This window comes from Sceloporus occidentalis, unplaced genomic scaffold (genome assembly GCF_023333645.1).
Source record: "Sceloporus occidentalis isolate IW3139 unplaced genomic scaffold, rSceOcc1.0.p SCAF_9, whole genome shotgun sequence".
NCBI lineage: Eukaryota > Metazoa > Chordata > Lepidosauria > Squamata > Phrynosomatidae > Sceloporus > Sceloporus occidentalis.
This window is the reverse complement of record NW_028316989.1, coordinates 26493376-26514676: the sequence shown is the minus strand read 5'-3', so window position 1 is coordinate 26514676 and position 21301 is coordinate 26493376. Positions and strand designations below refer to the sequence as shown.

The 21301-nt window shown below is 46.9% G+C and overlaps 1 protein-coding gene across 1 annotated transcript in view; it reads left to right on the top strand.

The window, feature by feature from the left end:
• LOC149307094 (retinal dehydrogenase 2-like) overlaps positions 1-20973 on the top strand; it is a 55177-nt gene extending 34204 nt beyond the window's left edge. The window contains exons 5-13 of the mRNA XM_089538082.1: positions 4294-4355; positions 6994-7122; positions 7538-7651; positions 12502-12604; positions 14055-14239; positions 15359-15523; positions 16410-16567; positions 16681-16755; positions 17410-20973. Of these exons, the coding sequence (XP_089394208.1) occupies positions 4294-4355; positions 6994-7122; positions 7538-7651; positions 12502-12604; positions 14055-14239; positions 15359-15523; positions 16410-16567; positions 16681-16755; positions 17410-17482 (1064 nt within the window). The 3' untranslated portion in view covers positions 17483-20973. The remainder of the gene's footprint in view (positions 1-4293; positions 4356-6993; positions 7123-7537; positions 7652-12501; positions 12605-14054; positions 14240-15358; positions 15524-16409; positions 16568-16680; positions 16756-17409) is intronic.
• The last annotated feature ends 328 nt before the right edge of the window (positions 20974-21301 follow it).

Genomic DNA, 21301 nt, shown 5'->3' with positions numbered 1-21301 from the left:
CAGCCTTAAGGTAGCCATTTCCAAAGGGGGAGATGAACTCTAGATGTCGCTTCTATTGTTTCTGGGTCAAACCTGTGGACCTTTTCACTGTGTCCACATGGAAGCCATAAGGGATCAGGAGGAGAACCACAAAGAGCCCCAAGCATCTGCGCTCTGCTTCAAAGCAGGATTGGTTTCAGGGCTGGAGGTTTCTGTGGTTTGTTTGGAAGCAGTAAAACTATAAAACTTTGAAAGCAGCCTGTTCAGTTTTCTGAATGCAGGACAAGGGGACTTCCAGTGCCGGAAAGATCAATGTTTAAATGAAGCGTAGGTTCGTGTCAAACTTTGGTTATTCCAGCATGGCAAAGGCTGGGTTTATAGTGCTCCTTGGACAAGCAGAGAAGGGAGTTGAGGCCCATTTGCCCTTCTGACTAATCTCCATTGTCTGCATGAAACCCTTCCTGAAAGGAGATCCCAACTGAGGTGCCCTGTAAAATTCTACTTTAATTGCAGAATGAAATACTCTGGGAAGAAGAGGCCAAAAAAGCAAAAAAGAGGAGCTCTTCAGGAGTCCAGCTGCAGGCTGGTCTGGTTTGGAAATATGTGTGGAAAATGGAGAGATGCAGTTTGTCCTTAATCAAATGAATTGGCAGGGACAGGGTTTGGCTTCTCTGTTTATGTCCCCTTTACACAGGAGTGAAGCATTGCCATAAAGAAGAGAGACAGGTTGTGGCCGTGATCCAAATCTCATGAAGCCAGTCATGCAAAGGGGATCAAAATATTGACAGTCAGACTATTTAAAAATAAAAATGTAAATCCAGTGGCCAGTACATTTTAGAGAATGTGATGCCATCCTCACTCTCCCAATAGAGGTTGATGGTGCATTTGGGAGGCGCAGCGCACCTGGTCAGAAGCGACGATGCTTTGCAAGGAGAAGGTCCCAGGTTCAGTTCAGGATCTCCAGAGGGAAGGACTTCAGGCACAAGGTTCCTTCTTTTCCTTCCTTCCCTTCCTCCACAGGCCTTGGCAAGGTTGTTTTTCTTTCTTTCTTCCTTTTTTGAATTCCCAGAATTCCCTTGACAGCTTGTCTTGTAGAAGTAACTTATCCAAGCTCATTTCCCACATAGCAGTAATTTAAATGCACCCTGGGTTTTATTCTAGATTTACAGGCGCTTTCCACAATGCTAAACTGTATCTCCACCTCCCATCACTTCAGCACTTTGGAAAGTGCCTGGAAAATTTGGGATAAAATCCTGCACTTAGGATATAAATCCTGGACTTTTTCATGCTCACTTGTGAGGATGCGTATGAGGAAAGTGGTTTCCTCCCCATTGTGAGAGAAAAAGACTCTGAAGGAGTCTCTCTGCATTGAACAGTTCCTAAAGTCCTGCAGAGAGAATTGCTTTGCTCTCCAGATGACAAGAAAATCACTTTTCCTGCGGCCATTGTGGCCTGCATCATCTGGGAAACTTTCTTTTCTAAGAAAGTGGGGGAAAATATTCCACAAGATTATTATTGTTTTAATCAGCAGTGACCACAGTTCTATATCATGGTCTATGTTGCGTGACTTTATGAATGCCTAGCTGCATAGCAGGGCATGAAGGAAACCCTCCTTTTCCTAGTGAATTGCAAATATCGGTTATTAGGGCATCAGCAAAAAGTGTCTCAATGTGCATTGGGCTCCACAGATGTGCATCACCCCTCCCTAGCCAGTGTCCTGGTGCAAATATACTGGTGCATACTGGCACCCCCTAGCCATAGAATCATAGAATCGTAGAGTTGGAAGAGACCACAAGAGCCATCCAGTCCAACCCCCCTGCCATGCAGGAAATCTCAGTCAAAGCATCCCTTACAGATGGCCATCCAGCTTCGGTTTGAAGACCTCTAAGGAAGGAGACTCCATTACACTCTAAGGAAGGAGTGTGTTCTACTGTCGAACAGCCCTTACTGTCGGGAAGTTCCTCCTAATGTTGAGGTGGAATCTCTTTTCCTGTAGCTTGCATCCATTGTTCCAGGTCCTCTTCTCTGGAGCAGCACAAAACAAGCTTGCTCCCTCCTCAACATGACATCCCTTCAAATATTTAAACAGGGCTATTATATCACCTCTTAACCTTTTCTTCTCCAGGCTAAACATCCCCAGCTCACTAAGTCGTTCCTCATAGGGCTTCATGTTTTCCAGACCCTTCACCATTTTACTCGCCATCCTTTGGACATGCTCCAGTTTCTCAATGTCCTTTCTGAATTGTGATGTCCAGCATTCCAGGTGGGGCCTGACCAGAGCAGAATAGAGTGGCACTATTACTTCCCTTAATCTTCTAGACACTATACTTCTATTGATGCAGCCTAAAATCACATTGGCCTTGTTGGCTGCAGCATAACACTGTTGACTCATGTTCAACTTGTGGTCAACTTGGACTCTTAGATCCCTTTCACATGTAGTTTCATTCAGCGAGGTGTCCCCTATAATCCTATATCTGTGCATTTCATTTTTCCACCTTAAGTACAGTACCTTACATTTCTCCGTGTTGAATTTCATTTTGTTAGCTTTGGCCCAGCTTTCTAGTCTATTCAGGTCATTCTGAATTTTGATCCTGTCCTCTGGAATATTAGCTATTCCTCCTAATTTGGTGTCATCTGCAAATTTGATGAGTATGCCCCCAATTCTTTCATCCAAGTCATTGATAAAGGTGTTGAATAGCCACGGCCCAGATGTGCACTGGAAATGCCCAATGTGTACCAGGACCTGTTGTGCACCAGAGCTAATGCACAATGGTCACATTTCTGACTCCCTTATGTAGTAACACTGCCACAGCCCCCTTGCTGAATATGGAGACTGTGAAAGTGCTCAATTGTGTTTCCCACAGACATAGGGCTACTTATGAAGATGTACTTCCCCCTTTTTGCTGTGCCAAGGACCAAAACTTGGGTTTCCCAATCCCACCAAGAGACTGCCACAGATTTAGGCCCCTTTGGAGTTTGCAAAATCTAGTTCTGCCCCTGAGTCCAAGCAAACTGGGTCAGGCATGCCAGTGCCACCTCCCCGTCCCTCTTCCTAGATGCCAAAGGGGAGAATTTATTGCCCAGCCATCCAAAAGGCCAAGCCCAGCCCCGTCCAGGTTCTGTTTTCTTTTTGTCTGGTCGAGGCCTTTTCCTCATTAGCCAACCGGCCCCATAAGGCCCCCCAGCCCCATCTCTCTCCTTCTCCTCTTTCCTGGCTCCCCCCTTATCTGGGCCTTCTCTGTTTCCTTCCTCTTCTCCCCTTTCCCTGATAACCAGCCCGTATCTTTATGAGTCTCCCTCTCATGTCTTGGGAACATCACTCCCCACACTAGTGGAGCCCAGCTGCTCCCTCTGGGGAGGGTGAGCCAGTGGGTGGGTCAGTGGGTGCGTGGAGGGCTTCCCTCTTGCTTGGAATGCTTGCCAGTCCCTCAAGCCCACCCATGATGGCCAGGGGAAGGGGCTTCTTCCTGAAAAAAGCAAAATCAATGGCTATTTCTGGAAACACCTCTGGGCTGTGCTAGCTGTCCATACAGAAGTCTTGACCAAACAGGTAGCCATGCTGGGCAGATCTTTCTTTCCCCTGAAAGACAGGCAGTTGCCAAAAAGGGCAAAGCATCCCACCCTAGGGAGCAGGCCCAGGGCCATGTCTGCTCTGGATAGGGGCTGGAGCCATCATGGAGAGTCTCATGCCAGGTAGAAGACACACTGGTGGCTATCAGAGAGGGCAATGTGGCAGGAAAGGTCAGCAGAGGTTTTGTAAACCAGAGGCTTCCTTCTAAAAGCAAGCAGAGCTCCATTGGCTGGGCTTCAGGTAAATCCCATGGCCAGAATCCTGGTAGTACCTTTGGATGGCGGTGGCACTTTTGCCAGGGCTCAGAGTGGGCAAAGGGGCAAAGCAGGCAGGCCTCACCTTCTGACACCAGATTTACTTCATGGGTGCTGCATTTTGATTCCTACTGCCTGCGCCGTTATGCCTTCCTTCCTTCCTTCCTTCCTTCCTTCCTTCCTTCCTTCCTTCCACTGATCATTGTTTTCTCTTCCTCTCTTTCCTCCTCTTCCTCCTCGTCTCTTCTTCTTCCTCTTCCTTCTTCCTCCTTTTCCTTCCTCTGCTCCTTCTCCCATCCCCCTCTTTGCCTTTTCCTCCCAACCTCTCTCTTTCCCTCTTTTTTCCCTCCCCTTCCTCCTCCTCCTCTTTCTCTTCTTTCTTTCCATCCATCCTTTCCCCCTCCCTGACTTTTTGGCCCTTGTTGTTCTTGTGCCAGTTGGATCACCCAAAGTGCCTCTGAGAGTAACCAGGCTTCTTCTCTCTTTCAGACGGAGATTATTTCACCTTTACAAGGCATGAGCCCATCGGCGTGTGTGGACAGATCATTCCTGTGAGTGTCTTCACTCGCACCTTGTATTTATTTTCATTGGAGTTGTCTCTCTTGAAATGGTGGGTGCGGGGAGAGACCAGGCTTCAACACGTGTGTTTTTCATTATGGGAGACTTGTAGGCAATGGTGGTGGTGGGGGACCATGAGAGTGAAGCCAGAACACCCTTCGTGGCGTATCTTGACCAGGCCCCCTCCCAAGGCTGAATTGCATGAGTTTTAAGGGCATATTGTTAAAAAATAGAGCAAAGCAATGGAAAAAAACCCCTGTGTTAATGCTTGCGGAGGAAATAATGGAGGAATTGGGGGCAAGGAGAATATGTCCTGTATCCTCCATCAAAGAGTTGGCATGCTTATGGCATTATGTGACAGTTGTGCAGTGGGATGTGTTAGAGAATTGCAATGTTGGAAAACTAAGGCAGGTTACATACCGCCGAGAAGCGGCGCTCTCCCACCGCCGCCACTTGCAGCGTCCGGGAGCTGCAGCTGCCACACCATGCGTCTCCCGGACACTCCGAGGAAGGAGCGCAGAAATCACGCTCCTTCCGGGGCCGGAGAAAAGGCACACTATGCGCCGTGGCGCGGCCTCAATACGTCACAACTGCGCCGCCTCATGTGGAGGCGGCGCGGTTGTGACGTAATCATGGCGGCGCCCGTGTGGAACAGCTGGTGCCATTTTGTGCGTGCGGAGCATGTACTAGGGTTAGGGGGGTGCGGAAGCACCACCCCTTCCTAACCCTAGTACACGCTCGTCACGTACTTTCTGGCAGTCTGTAACCCGCCTAAATGTGCATTTAAATGTTCATGTGCACCTGAATACACAATGTGCAATGCACAATTGCACCTGCATTTCCCCATGTGCCTTTGCATGTACCATGCTCAAGGTGTGATGCACGTGCATTATGGCAACACAGGAGCAACTCACCTTTGGTAAGCTTGAACTGAGCACAGACGTTCTGCATCGGACAAAATTGTCCAGCTGCTTCCATAAGGGAGTTTAGGCATGTGCTAAACACCAACAGGATCCTGGGGTTTGTTTTTAGCATTCCAAAATGCATGAGGCACTCTGCTCTTGGATGGATGGGGTGATAGTTGTGCCTGGCATCTCTTTGTTGTTTCTCTCTCTCTTTCTTAATAAGGTGCCATACTCCAGAATGTGCATTTGGGGGTGCTTCTTCCATTGAGCAAAGGTGGCTTTGGGAAGCCTGCTGGGCAGTGCCCCCTCCAGAGATTGCCCCTGGTACAGTCCTCTAACCTTCAGCAGAGGACTGTGCCAGGGTTCCTCTGCCACTGCCACCACCCACTACCCCTCCAGAGCTTTATATCTACCAGTTACCACTGTTGCTATTATTACTATTTCCCCAAGCCAAGGACTCCAGGGGGCCTGCCAACTAAAATAAATACCATATAGTTCAAAACATTCAAAAACCCAACAGTTGAATTATTAACGATATCAGAACAATTTAAGGCACATCATTTTAAAAGCAGTTGAAAAACAGTACAATTAGAACAGCCCAGCACCCTCTGAAAAGCCCTTTCCTTGAAAGCCTTCAGTTCCAAGACAGAAAAGCCCTCTCCCAGCTGAGAGAAGGGCAGCAAGGAGGAGTTCCTGCAAAACCACCTGAAGAGGGATTAAAAAGTATTTCCTTGGCTACTCAAAATGCCAAACTTGTCACCAGATTTTTCAAGGGAGTGCTTGCAAGGAAGCGAAGAAGCCAACAAGGTTATAGGAGCGATCTGAAGACCAATTACAATCAGCACTGCTAAGCCTTCTCATTTGCATCTCCAGCTGACAATACAGGTCCCATAGACATGCACATTTGGGCCAAGGCCCTACTTCAAGGAAACAGACCACAACTTTACACTTATGGAGCTACAAAGCAGTTCTGCAATGCCTCTTGCAATGCTGTATTGAACTGTGAGGTTGCTTGAACCAATGCGCTTGCTTGTTTGCATGTGCCTAATGTGCAAAGCAGATCTGTCTGTGCAATGTGCTTCCATGTGTGCAGTGCACACATGCAAGAGCACTGCATGTGCAACTCTGCCTCCACAACCTTGAACCACGCTGGTCTGTTGTGGCACAAACAGCAACGAGTCTTTTGGGCAATTTAAAGATGACTGAGTTATGTTTGGCAGACATTAATGTCTACAAAACCTGGTGCCAAATTAAACTGATTTATCTTTCTATTTTATTTTATCTCTCACCTGTCAACCCACCAGGGCCTCTGGGGAGATGTCCAATGAGTACAAATGTTTAAACATTAAATACACAGATGAAAAACAGATGTTAAACATTATTTTAAAAGAGTTCCTACACCACAGACCATTAAAACAGCCAAGCAGCCACCCCTGATCCTATAAGGACCAAAGGCTGTATGGAAGGGTCTTCTCTGCCCACCCAATGCTCCAGAGGGACTGAGCCAGCTGGACTTTGGAGGAAGTCCTGCCCTCAGGATGCCACCACAGAGAAGGCCCTGGCACAGCTGCCCATCAACCCAGTCTCTTGGGGCGGTGGGACATCCAACAGGGCCACCACTGAGGCTCTTACACTCCATATGGGTAGCACAGGATTCTTGGTTGTTGAATAACAGCCCTTGTCACAGCAACATTGAGGCTTCTGGTTTTATTCTTTCTCTCCGCAGTGGAACTTTCCCTTGCTGATGTTTGCCTGGAAGATCGCGCCAGCCCTTTGCTGCGGCAACACTGTGGTGATCAAGCCAGCGGAGCAGACCCCGCTGACCGCTCTCTACATGGGGGCCCTGATCAAGGAGGTCAGCTCCACTGACCAATGCAGCCCCAACAGTGGCTGGGAACTTAGCTGGCAAAGCCAGGGATGGACCTTCGGGGAGTGGGATGGTGCTTCCTCCAAAAAAAAAAAAAAGAATCTCCCCACAATGCAAATTTCTTTTAGTCCCCAAATTTATGGTGGAGCATTTAAAGATAGAGTCTAGGCATGCCTGAAAAGGTGCGGTGGGCAAAGTGACTCAGGGAACATGAAGTGTAGACTGTTTCCCATGGCTCCCCCTCTGTAGTGCTAGAAATTGGGAGAATGCAGGGATGTTTTATGGAGGGGCAGAATTCCTGTCTGGGGGTCAATGCCCTAATTTGTCTCCCACCGACAGCTATACCCCTCCCTGCTCCCCGCCTTGCCTTCTTTTTAACTTGTGTTTCTCTGTGTTGCCACAGGCGGGATTCCCACCTGGAGTGGTGAACATTTTGCCAGGATTCGGACCCACCACCGGTGCAGCCATCGCCTCTCACATGGGGATAGACAAAGTGGCTTTCACTGGATCTACTGAGGTCAGTGTGTTCTACACTGCAGGATCTTGGGGCTGACCAGGGGGACCAAGAGGGGAATTTGGTATGAGGTTGGGCAAGGAGAAAGTGCCATTTATTTGACAGAGGAACAGATTCCACTGAGAGGTGATGGCCTCTCTTTCATAGGAGGCTTTTAAAGAGAGAGATTGGGAGGACCCCTCTCAGGGATGCTTTAGATTTTCTGGCAGAAGTGGATTGGACTGGATGATCCTTGGTATCCCTTCCAACTCTGTGTTTCTATGATTCTGTGAAAAGCCAGCCCAGGGTTGGGAGCATATGCTATGATTCTAAGAGCTGCTATTTGAGAAAAAGGAACTTTTCCAAGCTCTGGCTGGATGAGGCGAATGTCATGGCTCCCCCAGTAACTTAAGCCAGGGAACAATCTGCCCAAACTTTCTCCTGCACAAACGTCACGGAAAAGGATAGCTGACTTGTGCTCTGTGCACATTTGTTGGAAATTTCCACAGCATTTCCACAGGACAGCTGTCCACCTGGAAGGATGTCCTCTGGTCTTGATCTACTTGCCTTCAGTTGTGATCCACCTTCAACAACCCACCAGATCCCCTGCCCACAATGGCTCCTTCTTGTTTCCCCAAGAGAAGCTGGCCTTTGGTTGCAACCCATTCACAGCAACATCACCAAATTCTGTAGCGTTGCTTCCATGACTGGGCACCTTCCAGGGTTGTTGGACTAGACAACCCATCACTCTGCCACTTGGGGATGACAGGGGTAATAGTCAGAGCCATCTGAGTTCTCCAGGTTGCGGGTAAAGGCTCTCCCTCATTGTGAGCCAGTTCTTCCCATGCAGCGAGTTGCCTTTGCCATGTTTTATAAGCATATGCGGTCTTTGTTTTTGTTCAGTCGACTCTCACGCAGGATGCGTTCCTGACTGCAAGAGGAAAAGCACAGATGGATTTGGTTTCAGAGATGTCTCTTGTAGCCAAAACAAATTTTGCGCATCATTCTGGAGGGCTTTCGTTTTTTAATAGGCATTTAAACTCAAAATGTAGCAGATTTTTGTCCTGACTCAATACCTGCCTTTAAGAGCCTTACTAATAGGAAGTGAAAAGCGTTGCAGAGACTTTTCAGAAATGAAAAAACAGAAACAAAAACCCCAAAACCTAAATTCACTAAGACCCTAAAGTGGGAACAGCTGGAACACATAAGTGCAATGTGAGTATAAACTGTTCCATATTGGAGTTTCTTCCTTTTCTATAATTTTACTTCCCATACAGTACAATTCCTGTACAAGTGAGTCAACGCTGTAGTTAAATCTTTTACAACAGTCTTGCTGGGGGCTTCCTTGTGGCCAAGGGAGGAGAAAAAGGCTTGTTTCCTCTGCCTCCATTCCTCTCACTCATCCTTCATCCACTCATCCCAGAGAGCGGATTTCCGACTGTTAGTGGACTTTCATTCCAGATTGCAGGGACCCAGTGTGGTGCAGTGTTTTGAGTAGTGAACTACAACTCTGGAGACTAGGGTTCAAATCCCTACTGAGCCACGGAAACCCATTGGGTGGCCTTAGGCAAGTCACACTCTCTCAGCCTCAGAGGAAGGCAATGGCAAATCCCAACTAAAGAAACGTCTCAAGAAAACCCCATAATAGGATTGCCATAAATTGGGAATGACTTAAAGGCACACAACAACAAAGTGGGAAATGACTTGCAGGCATACAAGAACAACAACAAACCTGGCTTATCAAGTGACCATTCAGCAAATTGGAAGAAAAGTGAGCAGGCAAGAGAGAGGCTGGCAGTGTTTGTCAAGTTCAAGCCAACAGGACATGGCTGATCTAAGACTGACCTATAAAAGTTTGAGTATATTTTTGCTCCAGTGCTGGACTGGTCAGCTCAAATGCTGACATCTGGCATGTTGTGAAATAAACTGCCACCTTCACCCCCCCCCCCCCGCCCCCAGGGCCTGCACTCCTGAATCAAATCAGCACTTTGGACAGCTCTTTGCAGCACAAAATAAAAAACAGGGCAGATGTACACACGCACACCCCTGCAACTGGTTTTTGCTGGTTTGATATTTAATCCAACCTGGATATGGGTGATCCAGGGCAAGTCATACTCTCTCAGCCTCAAAGGATGCCAGTGGCAAACCACTTCCAAGATGACTGTGTGCACTTGATGGGCCAACATTTTCCAGACTCCAAAGTACCAAGTGGAGTTGCTTGGGTCCGTGGAGCCTTCTCTTATCCCTAGAGATGTATTTGCAATCCTCTAAGCCAGGATATAAAGGACCAAGGGTGACACTGGGGCAGAGAGAACCATCTGTCGGATCTCTGTAGGGTCTTTGATGTGACCATCTTCCAGCATCTAGTGTCCATCCATGGCTCACCTCTCACAGGTGGGAGCCCAGCAGTGCTTTTCCCAGGCCCCAAGGGCAGGCCTGCCTTCTTATCTGAATGCTCTCTTGTCATGGATCACTTCTCCGCACCACCATCTCCCCCCTACCATTTTCTTTTCCCACCACGGCTCATTAAGGACAGCAGCTGTGCAAAATGGCCAGCCGGCCTTGGAGCCTTTCTGGGGAGAAGAAGAGGCCAAGATGGAAGATGCATGGATGCTTCCTCTCTCTGGAGGCTCACAGATGAGGAGTCTCTGAAGCATCTGCAGCAAAAGTGGAAGACAGATGCTCACTTTGCATCACTGCCACCACACCAGGTTCCCAAATTCTGATGCATGGAATCCTGGGATTTTGCACTCAGCCTATTATTATTATTATTATTATTATTATTATTATTACTAGTAGTAGTAGTAGTATCCCACTGCCCCCCATGGGTCTCAAAGCAGCTGATGATTTAAAAGATTAATACAATTGAAACCATGCAAGAATTGAGCATTAACACAGAATTGCCATTGGGGCTGAGAGAGTGTGACTAGCCCAAGGCCACCGAGTGGGTTTTTATACACTTGAGCAGTGGTTTGAACCCTAGTCTCCAACCCTGGAAACACCTTTTCCCAGAGGCCTTGAATCTCCCTTTCGCAGCTCCCGCTATTTCATAACCATAACTTAATTTCCAAACCTAAGCCTGGAAAAGTTGTTGAAAACAGTGACATCAAACTCCTATGGGACTTTCATGTCCAAACTGATATACAGAGCATCCTATGTCAGTCATTAACTATGGTCAGGGAAGAGAAAATTTGAACTGAAGACGTGGCTACCTAAGGGGACGGCAAAATCAAAGACAAAAGAGACGGAAAAGATGATGATGATGGTGGAGGAGGTTTAGTAAAAAGGTTTTGCTACAAGATGTTTTCCAGAATCCCTTGGCAATAAAAGCCAAGCCAACGGGGCTTGTCTGATTATCTTGGGAATGTGTTTTCTCTCTGCCTGGCTGGGTGAGAGAGAGTATTTTTCAAACTTGAGTGAAGTATGAGCTCATCCCTGGTCAACAAGATACTGGCAAGAGAATCAAAGCAAACGGTTGGGAGTCTCCATAATGGATCCGTGCCAAGCAAATGTTTGCCTCTCACAGCTGCCTTACCCCCGTTGCCCTGCTACTTCTTCTTCCAAAGGAGACCAGGCCAGGAGTGGGGTTTATGGAAGGATCCGGTCCAGGGTGACCTCTCTCGCAACCTTGGTGAGATTTATTCCAAGGATAATGCTTCCCTCTGAGGCTGAGAGAGTGTGACCCACCCAAAGTCGCTCAGTGGGTTTTTATGGCTGAGTAGGAGTGCAAGCCCTAGTCTGCCAGTCACCTTCGTCCAGCAATCGGACCCCTACACAGTGCCAGCTGCCTGAGGGCCAGATAGATCATGAGAAATGACATCTTTCTCCAGAGGTCTTTCTGGTGCCTGAGCATAAGGGATTGCTTTCATTAAGCTGGGCCGGGTGCCAAGGACTCTCCTCCTCCTCCTCCTCCTCCCCGAAACCGGTGGCCCAGAGAGGGCTGACCTGATCCTGGCCTGGCCGGCCTCTTCAGATGGGGAATGGGGAGTGGAGGCTTCCTTTGCCAAGGAAGATTCCTCCTGGCTCCAGTGTATACAGGGGAGATGTTTTCTCTCTGGCCGCTTCCTTGCTAGGCTGCTCAGCCATCTGTCTCCAAAAGAGCCAAGAGGTGGGATGAGAAAGAGGCAGAGAGATAAGAAAGAAAGAAAGAAAGAAAGAAAGAAAGAAAGAAAGCATCATGCCTCCCTTTCTAATCCATCCGCCCAAAGTGAGCAACTCCCAAGAAATTGCTCTGCCAGCCTTTGCTCTCTGCAGTGTTTGCCTCACTTTGTAGACTCACACAGGAAGGAAAACTAAATAAGATGCTTTAACTGAGGAATGCTAATTCAAGAGACAAAGCCAGGCCCATCTAAGTATTAGGCCAGGGGTCTTAGCCAGTGCTGCATGGATCCCAATATCGTCCTGCCATGTCATTCTGGGAAACACCAAAAATGAACCAGGCTCCAAAAATCTAAAGCTTGTTGTTTCTTTCAGTTCAAGTAGACCCACTGCATTAATGAAATTTACCTATGTGTTGACTTTCTCCCTTGTTGCTTTTTGCTATCAAAACAGTTTTTACTTATAAATTACAAGCATCCAAACAAACATCCACACTCCTGCTCTGGTCTTGAAGACTCACGCCAGCCAGCCGTCCGTCTGGCCTACAGTCTTCCTCTTTTCCTAATGCCTTCTTCCTTCCCAAGCATTACTGTCTTTTCTAGGGAGTACTGTCTTATAGTATGTCCAAAGTACAGCAGTTTAGTCATCTTGGCTTCTAGGGAGAGTTGAGGCTTGATCTGCTGTTCACTGACAATGTATTTATTGGATGATGTATTTATTCCCCACCATGAGATCACACTCCACCTGTATGCTACCTTTCCCTTTTGTCATTTCAGGTGGGGAAACTGATCCAAGAAGCAGCCGGGAAAAGTAACTTGAAGAGAGTGACTCTGGAACTGGGGGGAAAGAGCCCGAATATTATATTTGCAGATGCTGATTGTAAGTCCGCCTCCGCTGGTTTTTCTCCTTGTCCTACATTTTGGGGGTGGGAGTTGAATTCTAGATGGGGAGCTAGTTACACTCAGATTTCTTGAAATACGTAAGTTAGAGAGGGCAGGGAAGGAGTTGGTTGGGTGTTACAGAAATAGTCTGTTGTGTCAAAAACAGCAAAGAGTCATGTGGTGTCTTAAACATGAAAGATCCATCCATATGCCACAGTTATAGCAATATGATTCCACTTCATCCACTGGTGAAATCCTGGTTTTGTACTCTGACGACCTCTCTGGAAAATAATTCTAAGTATTACTCCCCAAAGTGCAAACCCTAGGAGCCTATAGTATGTTGCCATGGCAGATGAAGTGGAATCACAGTGCTATAACTGTTTAGTGTGAAAGGGTATAAAGCACCTTGGGGAGGCAATGTGTAACTTTATGCTCATGGAAATCTACAGTGCCCTCACTTAGTGAAACTGCAATGCCATGTATGCCTTCCCATCTGCATGCCCAATGCACAACAGTAGAAATTTTGCATTGAGTGTCAGTATGCACTGTGCAGCCCACACTGATGTGCAGTGCACATTAAGCCACTGTGGCACCACATACGCAACTCCTGTTCTGCAACCTTGAATTGAATATGGCCATTCTGCATTGGATAAAAATACCAGACTGGTTCTGTCAGGGTGCATAAGTAGTCACCCACAGGATGCCAGTCCTATGCTTTTTACTTGGCAGACATTTTTGGACAACAGCCAAGGGGTTGGTGATGGGATGGCACTGGAAGGGATGTCTGAGCAACCAATGACCTGAAGATGGTGCTGGACTACAACTCCCATCTTTCCTGCCAGGAGGCTGTGCTGGCCAAAGTTGATGGGAGTTGTCATCCAGAGAGCCAAAGGGCTGGGAAGCATCCTCTCTTTAAAACCATGCACTAGCACAAAATAACAAGAACCCCAACAACAGGACAAAAGCTATTCGTTTGTCAGCTACTGGCTTTGCATCTGTACTACAGTCTGTCCTGGGTGTTGTGCTTGTGGTTTTGTAACTCCACGCAGCCCCAATTGCACAGGCCCAAATATGAATGAATTCATTATTGTCCTAGTGGATATTAATTCCCTCCTGCAGTGTGCCTTTGGTTTTCCTTTTGGCCCTCCTGGGGGTCCTTTAAAAATCTTTTTGATCTCTGCACCATTCTTACAGGAATCCCTACATAAAAGAACATGAATCATCCCCAGCCATGGCACCAAAGACAAACAGCACATGTGTTGGGGTGGTTTGATCCCTTGAAATCTTGGGGGGGGGGGGGATGTATTGTTTGCTTTCTGCTGCTGTTCTTGCTTCGAAGTTGTGTGGCATTATTTGCAGCCTGGAATCTTGTCTCTCTGTGTGTGTGATGTGGGCACAAAGCTTTACATGTGACATGTGTGAAAAAGCTGCGTCCTTGGTCTTCACAGTGGACTATGCGGTGGAGCAGGCCCATCAGGGGGTCTTCTTCAACCAAGGCCAGTGCTGCACCGCTGGCTCACGGATCTACGTGGAGGAGCCGATCTACGATGAGTTTGTCCAGAGGAGCATTGAACGGGCCAAAAGGAGGGTGGTGGGCAGCCCATTTGACCCCACCACGGAGCAAGGGCCACAGGTAAAAGACTGGCATGCCGGTGTTGGTGCCTTGATCCTAAAGACACTTGTCCTGATCCAAACTCCACCGTCTGCAGCTCTAGCATGCATCAGTCCCTTGCACCCAGGGTACACCCAGGGACTGCACCTCTGCTGGGCCATCCTAGCTAGAGTAGACCCATTGAATCTGCTGTTGAAGAGTGAGTCAACTCACAGAAGGAATGGAAAAATATTCAAAAATATTTCTCCAAAAGCATTTAAAAAAATAGGTTTCTTGAACTGAGGACTGATGAGAATCCTGGCAGATTAGGACGTACTCTGTGCAAAATTTGTACATGGGCTTTTGAAAACAGAATTTTCTATGCAGCAAACGATATTTCTCTGCATAAAATGCTGTTTATTGCACGCACACAAAAGTCTTGTGTGAATTTTGTACAGTTTAAGTCCAGAACTAAGTCCAGCCTTCAAAAACTGCATAGATCTTGAAGCTTTTCTCACAATGGGAAGAAATTTGCTAAAATCACCCATTGCTTCCTTCAAGAACCAATTTTGAAAAGAATTACATCCCTAGCATGTAAGTCACTCTTAGTCAAAGGTTTTTCTCTATCCTATAGTTCATTGAGTCTGCTGTTCAGTGGGGCAGTTCAATTCAATTTAGTGGCTCAAACTCAACTGTTCCATGGATCTACTCTGCCAGTTGGATTCTATCCTAAGAATTCAGGGGAAGGAGCTCCAGAAGTGTTGGAGCAGAGACCCAATACAGACAAAGTTAAAAGTCTCAGAATGAGAAACTGGTAAAAGACATTTTGCCTGAAATCCATTTGTCCTTTAAAGCAGGTCTGTTGAACCAGTAGAATTTACCTATATACTGACTCACCATTCAACCGCTGAATCTAGTTGGGACTCACTGGTAGGAGTTGGGCATTTGTGCTACCCAGATCAATATATAAGACCACTGCCAATAGCGCAAGTGCCTGGAAAGCTACCTTTTAGGATTGCAAGGCCTAGTGTCCCCCAGGGATTCCAGGCCTTGTAGTCATAAAAGAGAACACTTCCAAGCTTTGAATGAGCCACTTGTGATCTCCTTTCAGGAGAGTCTCACCCTGTATCATCTTTCCTCCTCCTCTGTCTCCCTTTTGAGATTGACAAGAAACAATACAACAGGATCCTGGAGCTGATCCAGAACGGGATTTCAGAAGGCGCCCGTCTGGAGTGTGGTGGCAAAGGCCTGGGCCGGAAGGGCTTCTTCATTGAACCGACTGTCTTCTCCAATGTGACGGATGACATGCGCATTGCCAAGGAAGAGGTACGTAGGAGGGCCTTGGTAGCAAATCAGACCTGGAAGGAGGTCTCTCTTAGCTATTGCTGCCTGCTCTGACTGGCAGCCATGGCTCTCCAGGGTTTCAGACAGGATTCCCTTTTTTCCTGGTATCTCAGAAGGTCCCTGGAGATCTTTGTTACTGAGGGAGATGACTTTTCAGGATGGAACGGAAGAAGCTGCTTACAAGTGGGACTGAGCCTTGGTCCACCAAGGCTAGCAAAGGCAGGAGTCTTTCTAGACTGTCCAAAGTGCTGTACCCAGTGCCCAACACAAGCTTATTTAGACTGCATCCACACTGGTTTGGCACCGCTTTAACTGCCCTGGCTCAAGGCTATGGAATTCTGGGATTTGGAGTATGTTGTGGGGCCTTCCTTCCTTTAGCTCCGCTCTGGGCCCACAACAAACTCCAATTCCCAGAATTCCATAGCCTTGAGCCTGGGCAGTTAAAGCGGTACCAAACCAGGTTATTTCTCCAATGTGGATACAGCCTTAAAGTCACAGAATCTTAGCATTGCAAGATATCATAAGTGCCATCTATTTCAACCCCATTCTGCCATGAAACAATATCCAGCTAAAGCACTCCTGAAAATTCCCCACTCAACTTCAGTTTAAAGACCTCCAAAAGAGAGAGAGAGAATCCCCCACTCTCCAAGGCAGTCCATTCCATTCTCAGCAAACCTGAGCCTATTCAGGAATTATCTCCCTGAAGTGTACTAAATTATAATTAAGCACGAAGAAATATTAAGACCACAACTGTTGTTGAGGCCTCCCAGGAATAAGAAAAGCAACCTGCCATGTCTCCTCCGTACACTTAGTTGAAAATAAACTCCCCATGTCTTTTGGTTGTGTTTTTGATGCCGTTCTGCTGTAGATCTTTGGGCCGGTCCAGGGGATCTTGCGGTTTAAGACCATGGAGGAGGTGATTGAACGGGCCAACAATTCCAACTTTGGGCTGGTGGCTGCTGTCTTCACCAATGACCTCAACAAGGCCTTGACTGTCTCCTCCGCCATGCAAGCTGGAACTGTCTGGTGAGGCCCTCACAGAGTCTGGATGCAGCAAATCGGTGCTCGTCCCTCTGGTTTTGCAATGGAGATGAGTCACAACCTGGAGATGTTTGAACTCTTTTTTCTTTCTCTGGCAGGATAAACTGTTACAACGCTTTAAATGCTCAGAGTCCCTTTGGGGGTTTCAAAATGTCTGGCAACGGGAGAGAAATGTAAGTGTGGGGGTCTTTCTGATGCTCCAGGGGATCCCATGTCTGGGAGTGGATGGGGCCTCAATCCATCCTGGGTTTCAGTCCAAACTTTAAAGGCATCTCCAAGGAAAAGATCCTTGTCTGCCAAAATGGGTTCAGTGCCCTGGACTACTCCTTTGTCGTTCAGAATGGCACCCAGAGTGGACTTGTGGCCCCAAACACACAGAGAGACCTGGCCACTAACTGGTGGTCACTCCACCAGTTGGGGGTTCCTGACCAGCAAGTTTGGAGGCTCCGCCATTTTTCACTTTCCCCCAGTAGCACTTTGATACCACTTTAACCACCATGGCTGCATTATGTGGAATCTTGGGTTTTATGGCTTGGGGAGGTACTAAAGTTGGCAGAGGATTCAAAATACCTTGTGAAGCTACACATCCCAGGATTCCACAACATGAAGCCCTGGCAGCTCAAGTAGGAGGATCAAAGTGCTTTAACTACCTAGGTTGAAGGAGTCCTTCCGTTCTCCATTTCCTTTGGTGTCTCCCCAAATCTGTCCTCCTTGTGACAGGACCAGCCAGCTCTCTCTTGGAGGATGACCAAGGAACCTAGTAATTCTGTGGAAGGAAGTCAGTGAATCATGGCTTTCATTCTCCCACGCTTTTATTCCTTCTCTAGGGGAGAGTGCGGACTGCGCGAATATTCAGAGGTGAAGACGGTGACGATAAAGATTCCTCAGAAAAACTCGTAAGGAGAGCTGGAAAGGGCTGTAGGACCCGCCTCATTCCTTCAAGGGGACTGGCACTCAGGAATTTTTAACAAGTGACACTGAGCTTTTGGGGTTATGTTTTTGGTTTTTTTAAAAATATCATTGCAACTAGGTCCTGAGTTCAACTTGCTGGCCACAAACAATGCCTGCAGGAAACCATTTCAGAAATGCTCAGCTCATAACATGCATAGACACATGTGTACGCATACCCTCAGAGACTTTTGCTGGAAAAGAAAGAACACCCCCCCCCCCCCACACACACACACCTTGAATGGCTTTTTGCACCAGGACAGCTTCAGTTTGCTTTATTCGAGAGTGAGCTCTGCAATATGACTCAAGCACAGCAAAAACCAGGTGTGAACCACATTCCAGAAATGCAAGGCATCGGCTAAAAAGGACTGGGTACGGCCACCCAACTTGGGCATCTGGGCCACTGGGTCTTGAAAGCATAATGGAGTCCTGAAACACTTTCTACTCTCTTTTCCTACAAAGCAAGTTACTAGCCCTCCTTATTTCAGAGAAACTTGGGGAGGGGGGGGACTAAATCCTGCAACCATGCAATTTTGAGTTTCCTTCTGTGGCAGAAATTTGTATGTTTGTGAGGAAACAGCTTCTCTTTCAGACATTTAGAAATGAAACAACTCATTGGTTGAGCTTCACACACAAAAAATGAAAAAGAGCATTTCTGTGTTAAAGGTGTACTTACCTTTGCAGGAAGGCAGCAGCTGCATGACATGGGAGTAGAGTAGCTTTGGCCATGTGTTGTCCTAGGGAAAGGAGGACTGTGGGGGAAATGTGTACGGAGCATCCTGATCCTCTTCAGCTGCATCCCAGATCTCTCTTTGGGATCTGAGTTGCAACTAATGGCGGCAGCAGAAACATTCTGGTGAAAGAAGCATCTGCCGTAATCCTAGGGTAGAAATGGAGCCAGTGGCGGTCCTTCTCCAGATGTGGCTGGACTTCAATGCTCAGCATCCCTCCCTACTGGTTGGGCTGGCTAAGGCTTCTGGGAGTTGCATTCCAGCCCCATTTGGAGAGCTGCCTGATTCATACCAGTCAACTGTGCCCTGCAGCTGAATTTCCCAGAGACAGCATTGTGGCATTTTTGGACTGGAAGCCACTTCTGTGTAGAAAACACACCAAGTCCAAAGAATTTGTCCATCCAATGAAGTCCAGTCTGATCTCCTCTTACTGGCTGCAATGGCTCTCAATGGTTTGGACATAGAAAAGGGTCTTTTCTACTAAGTGAAAAGGAGATGACACATGAGCTGAACCTGAGATCTACTGCATACAGTGTTTTTGTAAAGTGTATGTACGCATGCACGCGCACAATGCATGGAAACAATGCATGGGAACATACTGGGGTACACCTGAGGACAGGGCAACTGTATGTGTAACTTTGCTTTGTCTCCAGAAGGGGTTTCCACCAAAGGTGTGGGTCACAGTTATTCTTCCTCTGTTTTTAACCTTCTCTTTTTTCCATTGAACTCTGGGCAAGGTGCAAAGTCCCTTTGCTATCTTCTTATCACAACGACCCTGAGTGGTAGATCAGGAGGAGAAAAGGAGAAAGATCCTAGCAGATCCCTCATTAAACTACATGGCTGACTGGGAAACTGGTTCTCTCTCTCTCTCTAGTCCTAACTTGGCCTTTATACCCAAGTGAAAGTGATTATTGGCTAAATTAAATATACAGCTGGTTTTTTTATTTCCTTAAAAGTCCATTTGGTATTTGTTTGTTTTTTTATTCAGCCTAGGCTGAGCTTGTGAGATTCCATCCCTGTTCCCTGGATGAAAAGCAGAGACTTTGCATTCTTTTAAAATGCTATATCCAACTGTAACAGGTAGTTTGCCTCTCAAATATCCCCTATTCCACCTGAACAAATCCAACCTCTGACAAAACCTTGCCCAGTTTAACCAGGGAGCAAATAAGACACCTTGACCCCAGCAGAGCACCATGAAATGCTTGCAATCACTAAATGTTTGCAAGTTTCTGGATGCAATTCAAGAAGGCACAGTGCCTTCCCTAAGGTTGCATCCAGGAGCACTTTAAGTCCCAAATGCAAAAGTTGCATTTTTGAGCAGGCGGTCATGGGTTTTGTTTGGATTTTTGAAGGACAGCTGTGTGTACTCAGCTGTTCGTGTTTGTTAAAGCATCATTATGTTTTTTTATTATTAAAACAAAATCTCCTCAAATGACTCCTTGTGTCAGAAATGCTAAACTCTGAAGTCAGCAAATGTCTTCCCACATTTCGGCTGAAGGGCTGTGAACCAGCATGCATCCGGGTGAGGCTTCCGTTGGCCGAGAGAGATTTGGGGCCAAGGCTCCCAGAACAGGTCCCTCTGCTCCAGAGTCCACCTGGTTCAACAACCAACCTCCTTGGCTTCCCACCATGGCCATCTTAAGATAGTTTGGTCCTTGAAACAAAGGCCTGAATCTAGTTGATAGTCCCAACTACGTGAGACACATTGAACACATGAATGTGACTTAACTGTTGACTTGCCAGTGAACAATTGATTCAATGCATCTACTCCAGTTAGGCCTACCAATAGGATCCTAACTCTAACCCATATCCCAGATGAGAGTTCTGTAGCATACATCTCCACATGTGGACTTAGATGTCAATTGTGTAAAATGGCAGGACTGTGCCACTGAATGCACTCCAAAATGTGCAACCAAATGCACAGCCAGATGCATATTCCATGAGCACACACATCTCATATGCAGAACATGTGTGCAACAATGCCATATGTGCAGCTCTCTTTCTGCAATCTTGAGCTGCATGTGAGCATTTTGCATTGAATAAAAATGCCCATCTGCTTCCCAGAGGAATGTTGGCAAGTGTTTAAGGCACACTCCAGACAAACTGCCTCTCCTTCTCCTGGTCCCATTTCCACTGGAAAGTTATCTTTCATGAAGCTCATTGAAACAATGGAGAGAGGCTCAAGAGTGCATTGCTTTCAGTGGGGCTTGGGGGCCTTATGGATTGGTTCCCTTTGGGCCAAAAAAACCTCCATCTCAACCTCTGGGGTTTTCCCCCTCAGTTTTCCTTTCCTTATACTATGACTCCCCCTTCGCTGCTTCCCATCTCCCCATTTATATTTATGTCACCCCTCTTTATTTCCTTTTATTTCTTTTCTCTCCCCTTTGCCAGATGCATAATCCAAGCTGTTCCTTTTTCCTTGGCATATTTGCAAGCAAAAAAAGTTTAAAAGTTATGTAAATTCCTGAGCTGTGCAACATGAATGTCATGCCCTCCTACTGTAGTGTCATGTCAGAGAATTTCTTTTGTCTTAATGCTTTAAAAACTTGGTTTTCTTAGGATCTCCCCCATATTCCTTGCAAAAGGAAAACTTTTGTTTCCTTTGTTCTCCCCTGTTGCATTCCTTTGGAGGACACCTGTGCTAGCAATAAGCATTTATATTGTGTATCCTTCTCTGTATTATATGTGTGGTGTCTTTGTGTGTTATTCCAAATAAATTCAGATAACAACTAACAGTTGGTTTGCTTGCTTGCTTATCATTATGGGATCTGAGGCAGCTCACAGCCAAAGTACGTACCTGTTTTATCCCATTACTCTCAATGCACATGAGTTGGAGAAATGCACCTCTCCAGCAGCAGCTCAGGCTGCTCACCTTCTGTCCATAGGCTCAGAAATGTTCATGTTCCCTTTCAAAATGATGGCAGGCATCTTGTTAGTTACAAGTTGTTTTACATTAGGCATACAATCTCATAACTCAGAGGCACAGCTCTGTTAGTCTGGAATATCCATATGCAAAGAGACCTTATAGCACCTTTGAGAC